Raw genomic sequence first — 20,271 nt, 5'->3', positions numbered from 1 at the left:
GCAACAGTAGCTCAATTTTTCCTCCAGACAAGAAGATGGTTATCACATGTTTAGATGGTTAGCAATGAGATTCATTCACATGTAAAGCTTCAGAACATGGTTCCTGATCTACCATTTTGAAGAATAGTCACCTAAATTGAGCCTGCTGGATGTTTCATACCATGCTAACTGGCTTAGTGCTAAAGCCAGTTGAAACTACCAAAAGCACAAGTTCTTGGTCAGGAGCATTTTCTGGCATTTAATTTCTGGCTAGACATCTAATATAATATAGTAGAAGTATGGGACAATTTTATTTTTATAACTTGCTTGGATATTTTTTAAAGGAACGGTCCATGATCTCAAATATATATAACAACCCAAATGACATGTCAGACAGGATTCTTGGAATGCAAGAGGTACTGTAAAAAACTGGGGAAAATTCAAAGAAATATTGTTTAGTTAAAAGGTTTTTCCCATTAAAGTTTAAACAGCAATCAGAGAAAAAAATGTAAATGTTTCTAGGTTAATTGACAGTTCTAAAGGAAATGTTTCCATGTATTGTATAAAATACTCCTCTTATAAAAGACATACTGCCACAAATCAGTTTATATTGCCTGGTACAATGGCTGGAATATATAAAGTTGCACTTACCTGTAACTACTGTTCATTGCATGTCTTCTGTGCAGGCATGTATAGGGACTGAACAGGTGCAGGCCAACCTCAGAGAACTGACACTTCACAGTGCTTTGGAATGCTCTCCCCACTACCAGCCAGAGCCCAGAACAGGATGGTTTCCTGCCAAAGTGGTCATGCAAAGCAGGCAGGAAGAATGCTCCTCCCTCAGTTCTCCCTTCACCGCTTTGGAAGAGCACAAATGAAGCAAAATGGCAGCGCACAGTGAGAAAAGGAGGAAGAGGTGGACTCCGGTCTGATCCAGCTGGCTTGTTCTTATGTTCTTAGGTATGTGCCTGCACAGAAGCCCCTCAATGAACAACAGTTACAGATAAGTACAACTTTGTCTTCACCATCTTGTCTTCAGTGCAGTCCTGAATGAGAGAGTAGCAAGTTCGCTTGCCATGGAGGCGGGTGTGGGCTTGTCAATGAAATAACGACTGTAAAACTGCTCTCCCAACAGCTGCATCTCTCCTGGAATCCACATTGATGGAATTGTGGCAGAGAAACATAGATGGACCAACCTAGGTTGCTGCTTTACAAGAAAAGCAACTGAAAAGGCTTGGGCCCTGATGCTAAAGATAAGAAAATAAAAAGGTCTTAATGAGCCTAAATGCCGAGATAACGCTACAACCTTGAAAGAGAGACAACTCACGCTGCTAACCTGATGCCCAGCAGGAATCGGAACCCTGGTAGAATGAGCATTAACTTGAAGTGGACAATCCACCTGAGCATTACTATATGCTAACCTAATGGTAGAAACTACCAATCTAGAAATGGTTTGAGAAGCAGCAGCTTTGCTCTTCTTAGGACAGTTAAAGCAAACACATTTTTGTCTTGTTGAAATGAATTTGTATGACTTAATTAAAAAAGGAGTGCCCTTGAGACATCAAGTGTATGAAAGATTGTTCACTAGCAATTCAGGAAAAATACAAGCAGTGCAATGTCCTGGAACATATGGAAGTGTGATACTGCTAAAGTGTGATAGGCCTAAATTCTAAGGTAGGATATAGGGCCCCTTTGTCAGGATGGAACCTGGAAAGCTGGATAAACTCTCCTACCCTCCTGGCTGAAGTGATAGCAACCAGAAACGCTATGACAAAAAAGACATCAAGTGTTGCCAGCAGCTCAAAATGTTTATACATAATTTGTGATAAGTCCAAAGACAAACTCCAAACATGGAGAGAAGGTTTAAACACAGGGAAAAGGTTTGTTAGACTTCTCAAAAATTGTTCGGAGTCACGGAAATCACAGAGTAAGGGTCAATAGGAGCACAGGATCCAGAAATAGCAAAAAGGTGAACCTTGATAGAAGTGACCAAACCATTATCTTTTAAGTATAACAAATGCCAGCTACAATACAGATGTCAGGGCATAGAGCCTGAGATTGTGCCCAGTGGACAAGACACATCCACTTGGATCCATTTATAAGACTTTTGTGTGCAGGGCTTGCGTAATGTTAGTAACATTTCTGCAACATTGTCTACATTTGGTGCTAGGGCTGGATTAGCCACATCAACAGGTGCAGGGAAGGGACATCATGGTGGAGAATGGTCCATATCATGAAGAGATTGAAAGGGTTCTGAAATTCCCTGGAGACATTCTGAGAAGTATGGGAAACCAAAACCTCTTTGGCCAATAGGGTCCTGTGACTGAAAGGGAAAGAAGGGAAAGCATAATAGAGGTAGCCTGACCAGTAGAGCTGAAAAGCATCCCCAAACAAATTCCTGCCTTGGAACAAAGCAAATGGCACTTTGCATTGCTTCTGGTGGCAAACAGATCTGCACCTGTGCGAAATCTCCTCCCCAAAATGGGTTATATAGCTTCCTACACCCGTGTTTCTTGGCCTCAGTGACCAATGAAAGCTCTCCAACCTGATAAAAGAGGCATCTGTGTAGATTGTGAGATCATGAGTAACTGTGCCTAGGTCAACGCCTTTAAATAAATTATCCCCCAGTGAACAGACCTGAGAAATTCTGTGGATATGGACAATTTATGATATTGAGAATCTATATTAGGTTTAAATTTCCTAAGAAACAAAATTTTGTAAACATCTCATATTCAACCTTTGTGAAGAACTACCAAGGTGGTGGAAGCCATGAACCTCACAAGTTTTTGTATGCAGATGGCCTTTTGAAATCTGTTAGTAGAGACAACAGTGACTATGGACTGAATGGCCTTGATTTGTGAAAGTGGTAAATAAGATTTTTGTGCAATAGATTCCAAAAACACCCCAATAAATTCTATGTTTTGTGTAAGGATATAAGCAGGACTTTTCTTATTGATCAGCAAACTCAGGTTAATATCCTGGAGGAGAAAACCAAATCACACCCAGAAATAGGTAGAAAGGAGTAAAAACCAGCCAGTCATTTAGATAGAGTTATACAGCACAACCTTTTGATTTAAGAAGGCCCCTACAGCTGACAAGGGGCTGAAGCTAACCCAAAAGTTAATGATTGCATTATACATTATACCCCATATTCACACCTTAGAAACTGGTGTTATTTAAATCTAGGTCAGCAAACCAGATGTCCCCAGATAATAAAGGGAGGATGTCTGAAAGGGAAATCGTCCTAAATTAGGGTATGTTTAAGTACTTATTAAGACATTTGAGATTCAAGATTGGTCTCTTTACACCACTCTTCTTATCCATGAGAAAATATCTGGAATAAAATTCTTTCTCAGAAAAAGGTGGAATGAGTTGAATGATTGCACCATTCTAAGCATCAAAATCTCAGTTGCAAGTAGAGGGGAAGAGCACTTGGAAAGAGGTGGTGGAAAAGTGTAAACAATCAAGAATGTAAACAGTAGCCAAACTTTATTATAGAAAGGACCCAACGATCTTGAGTGATCATGAACCATTGGTTGTAAAATCATGACCTGTAAAAACTGCATTCTGACTCCTGTAGTCCTTCCACTTGTTTCCCCTGGAATGGCAGGTACCTGGGGAACTGGCCCGTGATTCACTCTCTGCCTCTGTTAGGAACATCTCCCCTGTTGCTGGGATACAGATGGGGACCTTAATAGGGATGGCTGGTAATGATAAGACTTTGTAGAGAAATTCTGACTGGAATTATAAGGGAAATACTTCTGTTTGAAACCTCCGGTACCCAAGGACTTTGCGGTAAGTCAACAGTCTGGGCAACTGTCTGAATCCAGCCTGCTCTTTAGCCCAGATAGGAAAGAGGAGAGCACTCCAAAGCACTCTGAACCTTCTGGAAAGCCTTCTCGTCAGTTCTCTGTGGCCAGCCTGCGCCTGCGCAGTCCCATGTGGGACTGTACTGAAGATACAAGAGTGGATTAAGGGTTTCAGCTACTGCCATCTATAGGCAATAATTAAACTGTTTTGCTCATAGTAAGTAACCACAACATGCATAAATCCATTGCTTGTCTATGAAATCCATGGAAATAAAGGCAAATACTCTGGCATCTCTAGACTCCAATACTAAAAAAACTCTTTACCTGGCGTGCATCACAGAAAATGCTACTGGCAGGTATAAACATATTTATCTCCTCCAAGTACATTGAAACAAAAGAGATCCAAGACAAAGGGCTAAACAAGGTATGTTTTGGTAATTCAATGTTTGGAGCTCTCAGCAATATTTAAAAGTTAATTCTCAGGCATGTGGAGGTCCAATTTGAATGTCAATTAGACCATGGCATAAAGATGAAGGGATTTCAGTCTTCTTCCTGGAGCTGTTTTCGCAATCTGAAAGGGCCCCAGGAAACCTGCTACTATACCCTTCTCAGATAAATTCATGTCAGGAAACCATCATCTTGGGGAGGTGGGGAGCTTAACTGGATATTCACATACCTGACATCTAGAGAAGAAGATTATGATTTTGGATTCATACCCTGCCTTTCCCTCCTGTAAGGAGACTCAAGGCAGCTTAAAGACTCCTCCCCTTCCTCTCCCCACAACAGATACCTTGTGAGGTAGGTGGAACTGAGAATGTTCCAAAGAACTGTGACTAGCCCAAGATCACCCAGCAGACTTCATGTGGAACAGCAGGGAAACAAAACCAGTTTGCCAGGTAAGAGTCTGCCGCTCATGTGCAGGAGCGGGGAATCAAACCCAGTTCTTCAGATTAGAGTCCACCACTCTTAACCACTACACCACAGCGGCTCAGACACCATACTGGCTCACTAACTTTAAAAGATCATGGGAAACCTTGAACATGGAACTTCCAGTACACGTCTGCATGACAGAGAGAAAAAAAATCACTCAGTTAACAATATAATACTGGCATGTAATGTATAGATAAGAGATCTCATATGGTTTTTAGAATGCAGGGCTATTTATATTTTTTAGATTTACATTTTTTTCTCTGAGAAATGTAACTCTGTGCATCTATCCACCATTCATTTTCTTTCATTTAAGAAAAGAAACGTTCTACAGAACACTCTTGTGTTGTGTCTAATGTTTATTTGCTTTTATTGTGGACAAGATTTGATGGAATTTAAAAAACAGATGTTACATTAAGCCTTTTGTGGACTATAGTTACCATAGTGTGCCATGTGTAGTATTAGTAGAAGTTCGTTCATTAGAAGCAAAGTCTATTACATACAAGAAGCTAAACTCAGGCATTATAGCTTAAAGCAGGGGAAAAAAGAATAGAACATGTATAAAAATAAAAATGCTGTGAGAGTCATTATGCAACCAATTTTTGCTGCAGATGTTATGCATTTTTTATTTCTTCAGGAAGTAGTCCACAAACAGTAGACCCACAATGAAGAAGAAGAAGAGTTGGATTTATATCCTTCCTTTCTCTCCTGCAAGGAGATTGAAAGGGGTTTACAAACTCCTTTCCCTTCCTTCCTCACAACAAACACCTTGTGAGGTAGGTGGGACTGAGAGAGCTCCAAGAACTGTAACTAGCCCAAGGTCACACAGTTGGCATGTGTTGGAGTGCACAAGCTAATCTAGTTCACTAGATAAGCTTACCAAGAAGCATCAACACACATTCTAGATCTTATCTATCCAAGCTATGTAGTTCCAAAGAAAAAGTCACATTCAATGTGAGATAATAATGCAAAAAACAGTGGATAAGTGCCTGAATCCCACTTGTCTCTTAAAGTTGTTAAAAATAGCAGCTAACAAGTAGAGTGTCTATGGTGTTACTATGGTGTAAGAAAAAAAAACAGACTTTGGTCCTTCACACAACGCTCTTATCATAATGCGTCTTCATTTTCCAATTCTCTAATTTTAAGCTCACCAAAGTCAGCATGTCCTGATTTTTCTCAAAGCAAACCAATAAACTCTGCGTTTCGAACACATTACGATACACTCAAACACAAACTAAAAAAGTACAGCATGGAATGATGGAGACAAGACACAGGGTTACAAAGGCTATGGTCTACACTATGAGAGGACATCAAGACACGCAACAGTGCCAGCTCCTACCTGGAACATGGAAATGTTTAGGGGCCTGAGCGTAAGTTGGTGTTAGAGGGCGGCTGTCTGGGCGACAAGGGGCAGGGGAGTTCCGACCGCTGGACGGCTCATTGCCTCCAATAAGAAGAATGGAAAAACAAAAACAAAGAGCAGTAAAGAAGCAGGCATAATTCAAAACCCAACCGAAAGACAGCGTAAAACAAAAACCGGGGAGGAAAAAACAAATATATATAATTTGTAATCAAGAAATGCGCCTGGAAAGCATTGCTAGCCATATTAAGGGAGGCATTCACTTTGGGCTGGAATCACATTTCAGGCAGCTTGCATTCTCTCATTTGTTCATTCCAACAGCATGCATGAAGAAACAATGCATTTTGATTAAATGGATAAGCAGTGCAATGGAAAGTTACATGATAATTATTCAATATCAGCAGGGGTTTAAGTGTCCCAGATGTTTGGCACAGCTATTTTTATTCAAACTCAAACTGATTTCCAAGATACTTGTACATGTATATGAGACTCCCATAATTCAAATGTGTCTATATGTAAGAGAAGGAGAGAATCTGTAAGTTTAGATATTCAGGTTAATTCCGGGCATATTTGTGCTTTCATTCCATGTTCAATCACATTCTCTTCACTAGGAGCCCACTTTATCCTTTCTGACAATCCCAAAGAGCTTTCATCTAGGAAACCTTTCTTAAGAGGGAGTACAAGGGAAGGACCACTAAGGACATGTCTGAACATTGTGCTATCAGTTCAGCATGTGTAAACCAGGAAATATAGGAAGTGGATTAAAAAGTACATTTTTCATCATGCTGAAAGAACATGTCTAACCATACCAACTGCATAGCTAATGGAACTGGACAACTCTATTTGAAGTACAGATTGATAAGTGTAAGGCTGATTCCGCATGGGCCAAAAACAGTGGTGTGAAAACGGTGTGAAAACAGTATAAACCCTTTTACACCGTTTTAAACCCTTGTACACCATTTTCACGCTGTTTTCACACTGCTGTTTTTGGCCCATGCGGAATCAGCCTAAGTGAATAAATAGGAGTGCTAAGAACACAAGCATGTCAGGGCTGCAGATACTTCAAAACTACCAATTGTAAGAGCTCTAAGATCCCTTCTAAAGTAAAATGGAGATTATTGTGGAACCCAAACTCTTTTCTAGGCTTAAGCAACTTGTACCCAAAGTGTACACAAGTTTTCAAAATTCGTCCAAGCTTTTCAAGCACACACAGCCTCAGCAACCTTTTGAATAACTCTGCATTAAATATCTATAGCTGCTTTAAAGAGTTACTCTGATCCAGCTTTATAATATTCAAACCACTCTTTGATCAAGTAGAGGGGACGGGCCAAAAAACTGAAAAATACCCTAGTTAACAACTTCCATTATTCCTACCCTTAAGTCTGTGGCTTCTTGCACAGACTAATTTTGATTTTTAAAAATAGTATGTGTTATTAAGAAAAATTCCAGCCACCTGTATAATTATTTCAAGTGCAGACAGGCATGTGCATTTCAGCCAAAAACAGTAAAAAAATTATGACACTGCACATTTGCAAGATGTTACTTGTACTCCTTATGGTAGCCTCCCTATTTGCTGACCTGCTCTGGGGACAGATTTATCATGCTCTTCTTAGCAGAAAATGTGTTCAGTGGAAAATCTGTCATTAATAGCCATACTGCCATGCTTCCTGTAATACAGGCGAAATGTGGAGGCAACTTGAAATAGCCAACAGACAGCAAGACATCTTGTATTTGGAAGTGATGTGGAGATAAAACGAATGATGGAAGTCAAACCACACAGAGCAGCCACTAAACAGAAATAGTCTCTGGGTGCCAGCCACATTACAAGAAGTGATCTCTGAGCTATGTACTCTCATAGCAGGTAGGTAAAGCCACCCAATGATACATTATTGGTAGAAGTAATACAGCTATGGTTTTGAAAGGGATATGGGGATGGATTTATGAGTGACAGGCCTATCATTGCCTATTCAGCCATGACATAAAATATGAATGGGGGATTCAGGCTCAAAGGCAGAGTTCCTCTGGTTATTAGACGATGGGGGAGTCCAAAAGTGAGAGCACTGGCTGTGGGCCCTGATTACAGGCCTCCCTGTGACATCTGACCTGCCACTATTAGAGATAAGATATTAGACCACTGCTCTGATCTGTCATGGCTACTCTTATGTTCAAATATGTTGAATAGAATAAATAAATGCAAGTCAATAATTAGACATGGAAAAAAATTGAGGAGCACATTGCTAAAAGCATTAAGACAAACAATAAACATTTCTGCTTATCCAGAGCAGGAAACCAGTCAGATAAGCAGTTGGACTTTTGGATGACCAAGGAATAAAGGAATTGCTAAGGAAATATGGGGAGATGGCAAAGAAGCTCAATCAATTTTTTGCTTCTGTATTGACTACAGAAAATGTGGGTAGCAAACCCATGTGACAGTCACTGTATTCAAAAGGAACTCTGTTGAATTAAGGTGACGAGAGATGAACTTTTAGATCTTTCGGGGTAATTAAAAACTGATAAATCTCCAAATCCTAATGACACAGACACTAGAGTGCTTAGGGAACTCAAATGTGAAATTGTTGATCTACTAGCCTGAAAATTCAGCCATTGTACCAGAAGACTAGCAAATGTCACACCACTTTTTAAAATGGGGCCCAGAGGAGAACTAGAAATTACAGGCCAGTTGCCTAAATTAGTAGAAACATAAAGATAGAATTATTAGGCATACATAGGAACGAAGCCTGCTGAGGTAAAATCAGCCTGGATTCTGCAAAGGGAAGTCCTACCTCACTAACCTTTTGGGGTTGTTGAAAAAGTGAACAAGATTGTAGATAACAGTGACCTAGAAGTCATTATATCCTCGGACTTTCAAAAGGCTTTTGACAAGGTACCTTATCAAAGACTCCTGAGTAAATTTAGCAGTTATGGGATAAGAGGTCAGGTTCTCTTAGATTAAAGAATATTAACCATCAGGAAGCAATTCATAGGAATAAATGGACAGATGGAAGTAAGTAAGTAGTGGGATCTCTCAAGGATTGGTATGGTGACAATTCTATTTAATTCACTGATAAATGATCTAGAACTAGGAGTGAGTAGAGTAATGGACAGATTTGCAGATGCACAAACCTATTCAGAATAGTGAAAACCAAGGATGACTGTGAAGAGATCCAGTAAGATCTACACAAATTGGGTGAGTGGGCAATAATGCGGTAGGAGATAAATGGAAGACGATGCATATTGGAACAAAAACAAAAGTTAAAAAACCTCATACCTTTAACTCTCTCATAGGGAGAAGTGGAGAGACACTGAAAATCTCAGCGTATGTCTAAGCCCCACTTTGCTGGTGCAAGAGGGATATACCGGTGGTGCAAGGGGTATAAACTGGTAGCGCAAGGGGGATAAACCGGTGGTGGAAACTGACTAAGGTTGGATCTACCCCTGGAAACATCCCCACCATGCCAATGCAGCTCAGGGTGGCAGGGAAATACTGGTGGCTGGACCAGTGGCTGGACCAGTGGCTGGACCAGTAAATACACCATGGCTGGACGTTCCAGGGCACTGCAGTGACCAGGCACTCGCATATGTTCCCCTCCACTGATGTAAGTTCCCTGGGGAGGGGCACTTTAACTGGCATAAGCCTGCATTGCATCCAGAGGAGGATTCTCCCACCCCTTTTGGTTGGGCTGCTAATGCATGAGGAATAAAGTTGTCACTCCTTAGAGTTCTTTTTCTTCACCTTCCCAGTATATCCTTCCCACAGATGCATCTGGTCAGCCACTATGTCCCTAGTATTTGGAAGAAAATCACTCCTGGACTGCATGAAGCATGCAGGATTCCTACAATAAGAATAGGGAAACCTGGACAGAATGGGTGTACCTCCTACATACTATTTTGGAGAGGCTCCTTCAAAGGCTGGAATTGGAGGTTGGGTCTCAGATAGTATAGTTTCGAAAACATTGGGACAACAGTCCAAATTTGCCATGAAAGACTTCATACCACAAGTGGACTGGTTTCAAACTAATTTGGGAAATGCAGTACTGGTAAATGTCTGCAGAAACCTTCAGAGGACTGAAGGAAAAACAGAATGGGATACAAAATATTTCGGTACATAACAACTGAGGCATGGGTTCAATGAAGTTTGGATGCACACAAAAACTGACTGTCTGAAATGGAATTTTGTGGTCAGGACAAATCATTTTTTTCAGTATATACAGAATTTTCAGCTCTTGCTAAATACAGCTTAATTGATATCAATCTATTCTGTTGGCATCACCTGAATGGAAAGCAATCGTACATCCCATACAGATTTTTAAAAAATAAACAGGTGGAAAAAAGCAAGGAATAGGGAACAGCTGAGCTAAGCATTGCAGATGAACATGGAACAAGAGAAGCTTTGGACAATTAGCAAGATAAGGAACTGCAGCAGCTAAGAGAAAAAACCTCACACCACAGTCAACACAAGAGTTGGGCTTTTTCTGTCTGTGCATCCCTCTATTCCAAGCAAGGCCATCCTGGCACCAAGCCCAAAGCGTTCATGTTGCCCAAGTTCCTCTCTTGCCAAGCATTTACGAATGCTTGAGGGATAACAGCACTCTTCAAGAGGTTCCTGTCCCAATTCTACAACAGACACATCTAATAATACTTAAAGAGGTTTTTGGTTTTCTGCATTGCTAAGGGTTGTCACTCATATTTATTTTCACATGTGTCTGCTTAACACTCATTTTTAGCTATGGTCAATTATATGGTTTTGTTCTCTTTGGGAAAAGGAGAACTTATATATTTTATTTTTAATTTGTAGCCAGCCAGCATCATAGCTAGTATTTTTACTTTGTTGTTTATTATTGTAATTGCACTATTACAAAATAACAACCTTTAAAAAAAATCTGGCAAAAGATGAAGTGCAAAACAAGAATTGAAGTCTTTTTCCCAAAAGAGTGATAAATTATAGTAGATGAATGAATGCCAAGATAACATAATTGCTCCTTCCTCTAGTGGAAAAGAGAAAATAATTTGAAAAGGTAGAGAAGATAAAAGAACCTAACAGCCCCAGCTGGGGGAGGGGAATCCGCTGGTGGGAGCCTCCCCACTCTGCTGGGAAGCTCTTTGGGGGCTGCAGCCCCACATGGTCGAACACCCAGTCCCTTAGATGGGGCTCTAAAATGTAAAGGGTCAGTAGACTTTTGCAAATTTAATGGCATTTGAACTATTCAAATGGGAGATGTTGACAGAAAAAATGGGAAAACAACTTGGAAAATACTGAACTTCACCAGGTTGCCACCATCATCAACTGAACTCCATTAAAAGTTAATGAATGCATCATGGCAATTTCAGACAATGACTAATCTGGACAGGACTCAAGTCTGCAGCTTTCATTGGACTGTGAAAGAGAAGTTATAGGGAAAGCCAAACAGAAACCTCTGAAATGCATTAAGCCATTAATGAAAAGTAACCAAGATGTTTCAAGAAATGAGTATGATACATCCTATAACAGAATACTATAAAATTCAAGTTCCCCTACAATTATAACCTTATTTCAAACATCATGAGCATTATAAGCAAAGTTTGTCCACTAAGACAGAAGTGTCATATTTTGTCCATTGAGTCATCATAAAAGAACCTAATAGCACCAGCTGGGGGAGGGGAATGCGCTGGTTGGAGCCTCCATTTCTCATCTCCAATTGATGCTGACTTGATGCTTAAAAATAGGGGAATCTTCTACAAAATTTTGAGATTTCTGCACCTCAAACACATCAGTTTTAAACAAAATTAACAACCTCTATACATTTACCCACTGATTCCTATAATGAAGTCAAATCTGAGAATTTAGCACAAAACACCTTGCTGTTCCAGGAGACATCTTCCTGTGTTGTCAGAGTTTCACATCATAACCATATGGAAAACATTTCTAGGAGAGGCAACTTTCTTTCCTGGATCATACTGCATCTATACTACAATGGCTGTTGAGTGGTTTACACTGCCTGTAATGGTTCGACAGTGGGTACCACTAGCCATGCACAGCTGAAGTGAGGAGTCATCTGGGACTAAAGGTACTGTGAAGTGTAGATTGTGGATATAGGAAGAGTGCAAAATAAGTACAGTTCATGTGCGTGTAAAATACTTCTGTGTATGTATAAAGCAATCTAGTCATAGCTGCCTTATGGTGTCCCCCACAGAATTTTCAAGGCAAGAGACGTGCAGTGGTGGTTTGCAATTGCCTTCCTCTGCATGGCGCCCCTGAAATTCCTTGGTGTTCTCCCATCCAAATGCTAAACAGTGCTGATCTTGGTTCCAAGCTCAAACAAGGTTGGGCTAGCCTGAATACTTACCATATGTTTATTACATGGAAACTCATCTCCTCCCCTTCCCCCCCACCCCACAATTTTCAACCCCCAAGAGACTTCTGTTTCAGAAAGTGATAACTGTTAGTTGATCCTCAATGGAGTGTTACTGTGTTAAGTTAAAGGAACCACTCCCTCTCAAGTGTAATGAAGGATGATAGTAATGTATTTCATGTTAATAACTTTACAACATGGAAACGTGTAATTGGTGTTTATGGATCAAGTGCGTGTAGACATGAGTGATACCTATGTTTTTAAGGGATCCCATATTAACAGTATGAAGTGAGAGAGGAATAGGCTGTTAAGTATGCAGTGTGGGGAGGAGATAGCCCTAACAAAATGCATGTACTCTTGCAGACTCAGAAATGAAGGAAAAAGGGGGGATCCCACCTTAAACCCAAGAAACATATGCACAACCTTGCTGGGATTAAATTGGCCACAACTATTAGTTACAGCAGCTGTCAGAGTCTTGGCACAGCATGGGCAACAGATCAAACTATCAGGTGACCATCCTGTTGAACAATAGATATCAGGCAACCACCCTGTTGGCCAATATATTCCTCTTCCATCCTGTGCCAGTCAGCTGGCTGGATCAAGCAGGAGGACAACTGGGATGACAAATTAGTGGACTCCACCTGGGCTAGAGCCACTGTGTGGTTTCCCTTGTCACTTCAGGTGAAGGGACCTTGAGGCCCTGAGCTGGGCATGTCGCCAAAGCACTCACCCACAATTCCTTAAGGGGCCTCCCTGCTGATGAAGGAAAGGAGCATGCAGGCCGCTTTCCCTCCAAATGAATCCAGCTCCATGTTGATACTGCCAATATAGTTGTGACAAGAACTATTGCAAAGGAACAATCAGATAACATATAATAGAAACACAAAAACAATGAGGAAGGAAAGGGTGGGAAAAACCACAAGGCCAATTTAGGCTATTGGCTCTGATAAAGAGCTGGGGACCTTGCACTAGAACCGCCCTTGCACTAGAGACCCTTTTGAGTCCTAGGCTTGAGGCAACCCAGAGGTCCTCGCAGGAGCTGCCCTGATTGCCCACTGGGGTGGAAGAATGTCAGCAGTCATATTGAGCAGGTTGGCTGACTTAGAAGCAGGTCAGGCAACTAGGAAGCCCAACTGATGTGCCTCTCCCTCCCCTCCCCGACCCCAGTGCAGCTTGCTTTCTGTGTCAGAGAAATATTTAGAGCCTGAAGTCTATTAGCATTACTGCTGAGATCAGTTATTTCTCTGACATCAGATATTATTATTCATCTAGAACAGTGGGTTATTTAATTGAATCTAAACCCTGGGGTAATTTTATTGATTATTTTAAATTGTTGCAACTTTTGACCAAGTGATACTGACTAGGTAAAAGGGCTGGAAAATGCACATTGCATGCTGAAAAAAGGGTGGATCAGCATTTGGAGGGTATGGCACGGTTGGAATTGTTTTTTCTGGAAGTTCTGGCTGGAAGGATGAGGATGCAGGGTGGAACAAAAGATCTGGAATAGGACAAAAGAATGTTCAGAGTTGTGAACCTCATTGGATTTTTTTTTAAGTTAGCATGGCTTTGGGGAGACACTTTTCAAGGGTTCAACCTGAACTGCAGCAACCTTTATATTGGGATGTGATAAATAATGTCATCACAAAAAGTAACTGTATCACTGAATATTGAATGATGAAAATGTTACATGAAAGCACCCTCATGTGGTAAAAATTGCAAAGTCTCTGGGTAAAGGATCCACAGAAAAATCCTTCAATTTTTTCATTAGGACAAACTAACTTATAATAAGGGTGTTTACTTAACTGCTGGTTTTTAAAAATATTTTGAAAAGAAAGTGTGAGAAATTAGAGGGGGGGGGTTGTGTATCCAAGTATTTGTCTCATGTTGAAAACTATTTTGTACCTAGCTCCTGCTAATCTAATTAAATTTTCAACACTTGTGTTTCATTTTGACATGTTTTAAAGTACCAACTAGGAGATTCTTAATCATTCCCTGAAACATATCTCTCCTTCACTTGATTTTGTTGTTGAACTGGGGATTCACCTGATAAAAAGATCTGTGAACATGGCTACTTGTTTATTTGTGACATTTTAGTTGATCCTTACTGAAAAGCTTTACAGGTCAGTTGTTTTTGGAACCGCATAAAATATACTATATGTTCAGTGCTAGGATTTTCTTTGAAGTAGGAAGTGCTAATTCATATAACATCTGTATTGGTAAAATTTCTGTAGGACTGTCAAAATCATATATTAATCTGGCCTGGCTTTTAGGGAAAAGGCTATATTCAGAAGTTGGTATAACTGATAAATGTCAGAAATGAGTACAAATGGTAGATTACTGTTGGTGTAATTTCTGTGGGGAGCTTAAAGAAAGCATAGAATAAGAACATAAGAACATAAGAACAAGCCAGCTGGATCAGACCAGAGTCCATCTAGTCCAGCTCTCTGCTACTCGCATACTCGAATATTTCAGAGTGTTTGATGAGAAAAACTTTCACAATTATGACAGTTCCATAATTATATTTCCCAAGTGACAAATTTTGGGATCCTACTAGATATATGTATAAGGAAAAAATGGGTGCCATTATTACAAAAACAGTAATTATATTCTTTACTTGTTCCCTTAACAGTTAAATGAACAAAAATCCGAACAAAAATTCTCTCATTTTTCAAAGAATGATACTCTCTGGAAAAAAAATAAATGCTTGAACACTTTTCCTAAGGAGGACCCTTAGAAAGGACATACTTCCTCAATAAGAAGATATGCCAGTCTAACACAATTATGATATAGGACTGAGGCATGCTAGGAGCCACACAGCAGATAGAGTCCACCTAATGGAGATGTGCCTTATTAGCTTTTCCAGAATGCTAATACATCTCCATTCTGTTGGACACTACCTTGAAAGACCTGTCTCCTTACCTTTGGCAGGGGGAATGAAGTGGTGTCGGAAAGGGGAGTAAGGACGGGAGTCATTGTGGGTGGAGCTGGGACTGCTAGTGCACAGGTGGGATAACTGCTGCACACCAGTAGACAGCAGCTCTGTAGCAGCAAGGAATCATGAGGCAAGACAAAATGGAAACAAAGAAAAGAAAACACAAAATAAGACAGAAGCAGGCAAAGTGGCTGGGGAGGGCAGGGATAGAACAGGGGGAGAAAAGCATTGAAAGACTAGAAGTCTGAAAAGTTAAGAAACAAGATTAGAGAAGTTCAAAGCTACAAATGTTTCGGGCAAAGTTATAGGAAGGAATAGCCCTTTGCTTCAGTTTAAATTAATATTCCCTCTATTTTCAAATACTTAAGTTGCAGCTTTGTAGTCAAATAAGTTTCACCAACAGCAGTTGTTAGAATAAGTGCTTGGCCAAACAATGGTAAGGCTAAAAAAGTTGCTATCTATTGTTTTAAGACATTCCTGAAGGAAGCTTAGGAATGTTTCTCACAAAGGTACCAAGAATGTTTTTTGGTTGCCATTCTACATTTACAATACAAATGTTATAGAAAAAATAAAAAATAGATACAATAAAACAATATGTGTTTCAATGCACTGTATCTGGGATATGCAAGGATTAAATTTGAGGAAGATAACATCAAAAGGGGATAGAGCTGACAGCCCATCTTATCCTAAAGAAGGATTACAGATCTACAGCTCCAAAGGGTGTGTGTGTGTGAATCCACTTGCCCTTCCTGGAGCCCTGGCAGATTTGCCCTCCCTGGAATACTTGCCCTGGCAGAGGAAAGAATCTGGCACCATGGAGCCACTGTGAACCCTCCCCTGGTGCTGGAACACTGTGTCAAATGTGGTGCCAGAGTCCCTGCTGCGGGCATAGGTGGGTGTGTGGCTAGTGGAGGAGCCAACATTAGTAAGCCTTTCAGAGTGCTATGTTGGCAAGCTGGGATTGGGTAGTGTAAGTCCAGTGGGGTCTTCTAGCCTTTTGGGTAGTGTAAGTCCAGTGGGGTCTTCTAGCCAGTGGGAAGGCTATCATGCACGTGCTGTTTCCCCATGCTGCCAGGAAGCCCTTTTGGGAGCGGCAGCCAGCCGCCTGGACCTGTAAATAGGGCTCTTAATTGCCCAATGGTTTTCATTCACTGAAAGGATTGTCAAGATTTATTGCATCTTTTGAATTCTGGTGGACTGTAATATATGTACATATTGGTTTACTGTCTTGCAGTTTGTTAGTAATATGTCTTAATGAATTGTTGTAATCATGTGAATAGTTTTTGATATATTGCCCTGCAGCCACATACTCTGTACTCTGCTTACAGGTATGGTGAGGCTCAGCTACTAGTATTATTGTTGAATTATTCCATGACCCATATGCTGCAATACTGTTGCTCTCTACCCACCTGCTGCCACTTGATTCCATCTTGGTGACAATAGAAAACGAAGGAAAACTGTTTTCCCAATAAATAAACAGACCCTTCTAATGCTTTCTACCAACACTCTTACTTATGTGAAGACTGGAGAAGGAGAAGTTGTATTTCTTTATAGGCCAACATATCTGGAGATATTATCCCAATAAGCAGATATGAGCAGGTTTTTTTTTACCTTGATAAGATTCAATTGGCTCAACCAACAATGTGAAAATTCATCATCATGTTGCCAGAACTATATCGTACACCAAATCTGGCTTCTGCATTATATAATTCAATGGACTTCTTCTGTAAATCAACCACTTCAGCTTGATGGAAACAAACAATTCTCAAATAATACATGCAGAGCTTTTGGTAATAGTCTTTTTACTTTAAAATATATATCACTTGCATTGGGACATTTGTTTCTTTTGCCTATGGGGAGCCAAAGATAAGGGGTCTGGAAAAGTATGCACTGTTTATATTTACAAGAAGGATTCAGTTTACTGTACTTCTGTGGAAGCAAAATCTTGAGCTAAGTCTTTAAAAGAGGAACCACCAAATTTGCACTGCTTTAACAGAAACTTCCCTGTTTTGTACACACATTGAGAGCTTAATGACTAACCAGAAGTGAAAACAAACAACATTTATAGGGCCAAACATACATCCCTTCACTGCATCCAATATGAATGCACTTTTTCTATCCAGGGTTGATCTGATAATGTATCTGTTGGGGTGTAAGTTTACAATTCTGAAGCAGAGTCAACCTTCAAAATGATGACGGGGTACTTCCATAAGTATATAAAGAAATCTCTTCCTGCATCCCTACCTTCTGGAATAGATTTTTCCCACTTTAAGGTACCTCTCTTTTAAAAATAAAAATTATAAGGCAATGAACAAGCAACTATGTGCAAAAATGTTCAAATTGAATTTTAAAAATAAAAAAAGAAAGATCAGTTTGCCTGAAGGATATGGCTAGGGTTAATACTAATGCACAGTCATAAACAAACTATCTCAATTTTGCTTTGTATTTTGTCTTTTAATTTTTTTAAAATTTTATTTTAAATCTGTGTACTATGCGGTGTACTATGCCATTAAAAGTTATCTGTTAACTGTTATCTTAATTCACTAGAATGCACATCTGGCACTTCAACTGTGAAACTTGGGATGATACTGGGCTTAGTTTGCAGCTAGATAACTTCTTGTGAAATCTCTTTTTATACTACACTGGTCTTTACACTAGGCTGTTTCCGCACGGGCAGAATACAGCAACCCAGGGACGCTAAAAACAGCGTCCCTGGGGAGGGGTTCGCACAGCCACCACTGCATTGCAGCAGCAGCGGCCTTGCAACCCCTGAGCGGCGCAAAGCCGCTGTTTCCGAACCGCGCTTCCTGGGCGAGGTTTTTCGGAAACAGCGGCTTCCAACAGCTGCCGTGTGAATGGCAGCGGCTAGAAGGCACCATTCCCCCCTTTCCCGAACGCCTTACCTTCCCTCCGACCTTCTGGCGCGTCGCCCAGGCCAGGGGACACACCCCCTGCCCTGCGACTCAAGAGCTGTTGCGCAGGACAGAGGGACATGTCCCCTGGCCTGGGTGACGCGCCGGAAGGTCGGTAAGGCATTCGGGCGACGGCACAGCCTCCGAGCAGGCTGCGCTGTCTTCCCTGCCCCTACCGGGACCGTTCTCTTTAGGTTTCGTTTTGAATTTGTAGCAATGAAGAAGTGATATTGTATGAGCTGCTTGGTTTGATTAACAAGAGAATTTACATGTCTTCAATCCTGGAGGGATTAATTAAAATTTATCATAAGTTAAGTTACTTGCTGTATATCAAAAGAAGTACAGAAAATAATTATACTGTTCAGATTATGCTATTTTTCCCAAAGATTCAGCCATTCCTTTACAATTTGGGGTCACTGTAGAAAAAGTGGGCAATTCTCTAATTAGCAAAAACTTCCAATCTTTAAAAGTTAAAAACAGATATATGAATCAAAAAGTGAAGAAAGAGTTTTCAGAAAATAATTTAATCCTTAAGAAGCAACTTTCTTTTCTATAAAAACTACATGATATGAAACACTGAACTTCTAGGTCATGGTCACATTGATTTTAACTGTCTTACCAGGTCTGTGAAAATGCTGTGGTGAACGTGACATTGTGGGAGTGTAGCTATGACGGCTGTACACAGGAGAACCAATGGAGCCCTGGCTGGTGGACCGATGGATCATCCGATCCCGAAGATCTTGATAACCCTAAAGAGCAGAATTCATTTACAACAGTGACAATTATCTTCAGCTCTGAAGAATATTGAAATCCTGAAACATATGAAGTTCAATGTGCTGAATTCTCCTAAGCTTTTGGGACAGAGATTGTGCACTGCACTTTTATAGGGAGGCACAAGTGCCTCCCCACCAACCTTTCCAGAATGCACTGAGTCTAAGTCACTACTTCTTTCCATCCCCTTCTGTACAAAAGGTGACACAATTTCTTTTGTACTGTCAAAACTCAGCTGTAGTGACTTTTTAGTATTTAACAAACCCACCTTTTCTTTTGGGGCTGTCCTTTATTTGTCCCAAATGTTCTGATTATCCTGTGTACCTTCTGCAATTAGATCATTTTCTTTTCTCAACTGCATTTTGAGATTTTGAGATGAAATTAGCTAATGTAGAAGATTCTGAAACACAGTGGGGCACATGAGCTCAATTAGCCAATCCTATTAATCCCTGCAGCTGACATCTTCATACAATATTGGCTTTTTGATAAGGCAAAATAATGGGTAGTAACTAGCAAACTAGGCCAAGCAGTAATCCCCTTTCAATAATGATTATTTTGCAGGAGTTCAATCTGGAGCTGAAGTTCCGTAACATTTACCTCTGCGGATGGGGTTGGAGAGAGTGTCCTTGGAGACTGCAAGACATTAATGAAAGAAAGTTATACAAAACACTTTTGCTCCTGGCTTATCAAATGGCTTAGCAATACTATCTTGAAACTATTATAAAGATGAAAACCTGAAAAAGTGATTGTGGACATGTAAATCTACACTACACTTGATCATAGTCAAAAGGCCTGAGGAATATTGTACGCTCAAGAACTGCCTGTCTTTTCTCCTACGTGAAAATCTCCAAAGGCAAATTAATATAAAGTGGAGCACTCTCATTCAAGCAGCCCAATCAAATGACTCCAGAGGCGTTTGGCACCTAGTCACTAAAGGAATGCAATCATCTGTTCCTCCAACCTCCAACATTGATTCTCAGACTTGGCATAACTACTTCTGTGACCTGTTTGGTAATGTGACAGACACCGCCAATGGGGAAGTTTTTCCTTTTACCAGGGATGTTCCCTGCTGGCCTCCAGTCACCGAACATGAATTAAGGTTATTAATTAATTACCTTAAATCCAACAAGGCTCCTGGCCCTGATGGCATCCCAGCTGAAATCTACAAATCGTTTATTGACTGGTGGTCTCCCCTATTAGCTGCTCCCCTATTACCATGGTGAATAACTCGGTCAGGTCCCTTCCTCCTGGA

The 20,271-nt window shown here is 40.5% G+C and overlaps 1 protein-coding gene across 10 annotated transcripts in view; it reads right to left on the bottom strand.

Moving 5' to 3' along the window:
- Positions 1-20,271, bottom strand: part of ABLIM1 (actin binding LIM protein 1) — a 230,724-nt gene that overhangs the window by 21,182 nt on the left and 189,271 nt on the right. For 8 of the 10 annotated variants that reach the window (XM_048505966.1, XM_048505962.1, XM_048505969.1 and 5 more), the window contains 3 exons: positions 19,617-19,652; positions 18,868-18,997; positions 6,055-6,159 (listed from right to left, as the gene is read on the bottom strand). In XM_048505966.1, coding sequence (XP_048361923.1) covers positions 6,055-6,159; positions 18,868-18,997; positions 19,617-19,652 — 271 coding nt within the window. The remainder of the gene's footprint in view (positions 1-6,054; positions 6,160-18,867; positions 18,998-19,616; positions 19,653-20,271) is intronic. The other 2 variants (XM_048505967.1, XM_048505968.1) reach the window with 1 other exon arrangement.

This window comes from Sphaerodactylus townsendi, linkage group LG08, assembly GCF_021028975.2.
Source record: "Sphaerodactylus townsendi isolate TG3544 linkage group LG08, MPM_Stown_v2.3, whole genome shotgun sequence".
Lineage (NCBI taxonomy): Eukaryota > Metazoa > Chordata > Lepidosauria > Squamata > Sphaerodactylidae > Sphaerodactylus > Sphaerodactylus townsendi.
Note: the sequence above shows the minus strand (reverse complement) of the source record. Positions and strands in the feature narration are given on the sequence as shown.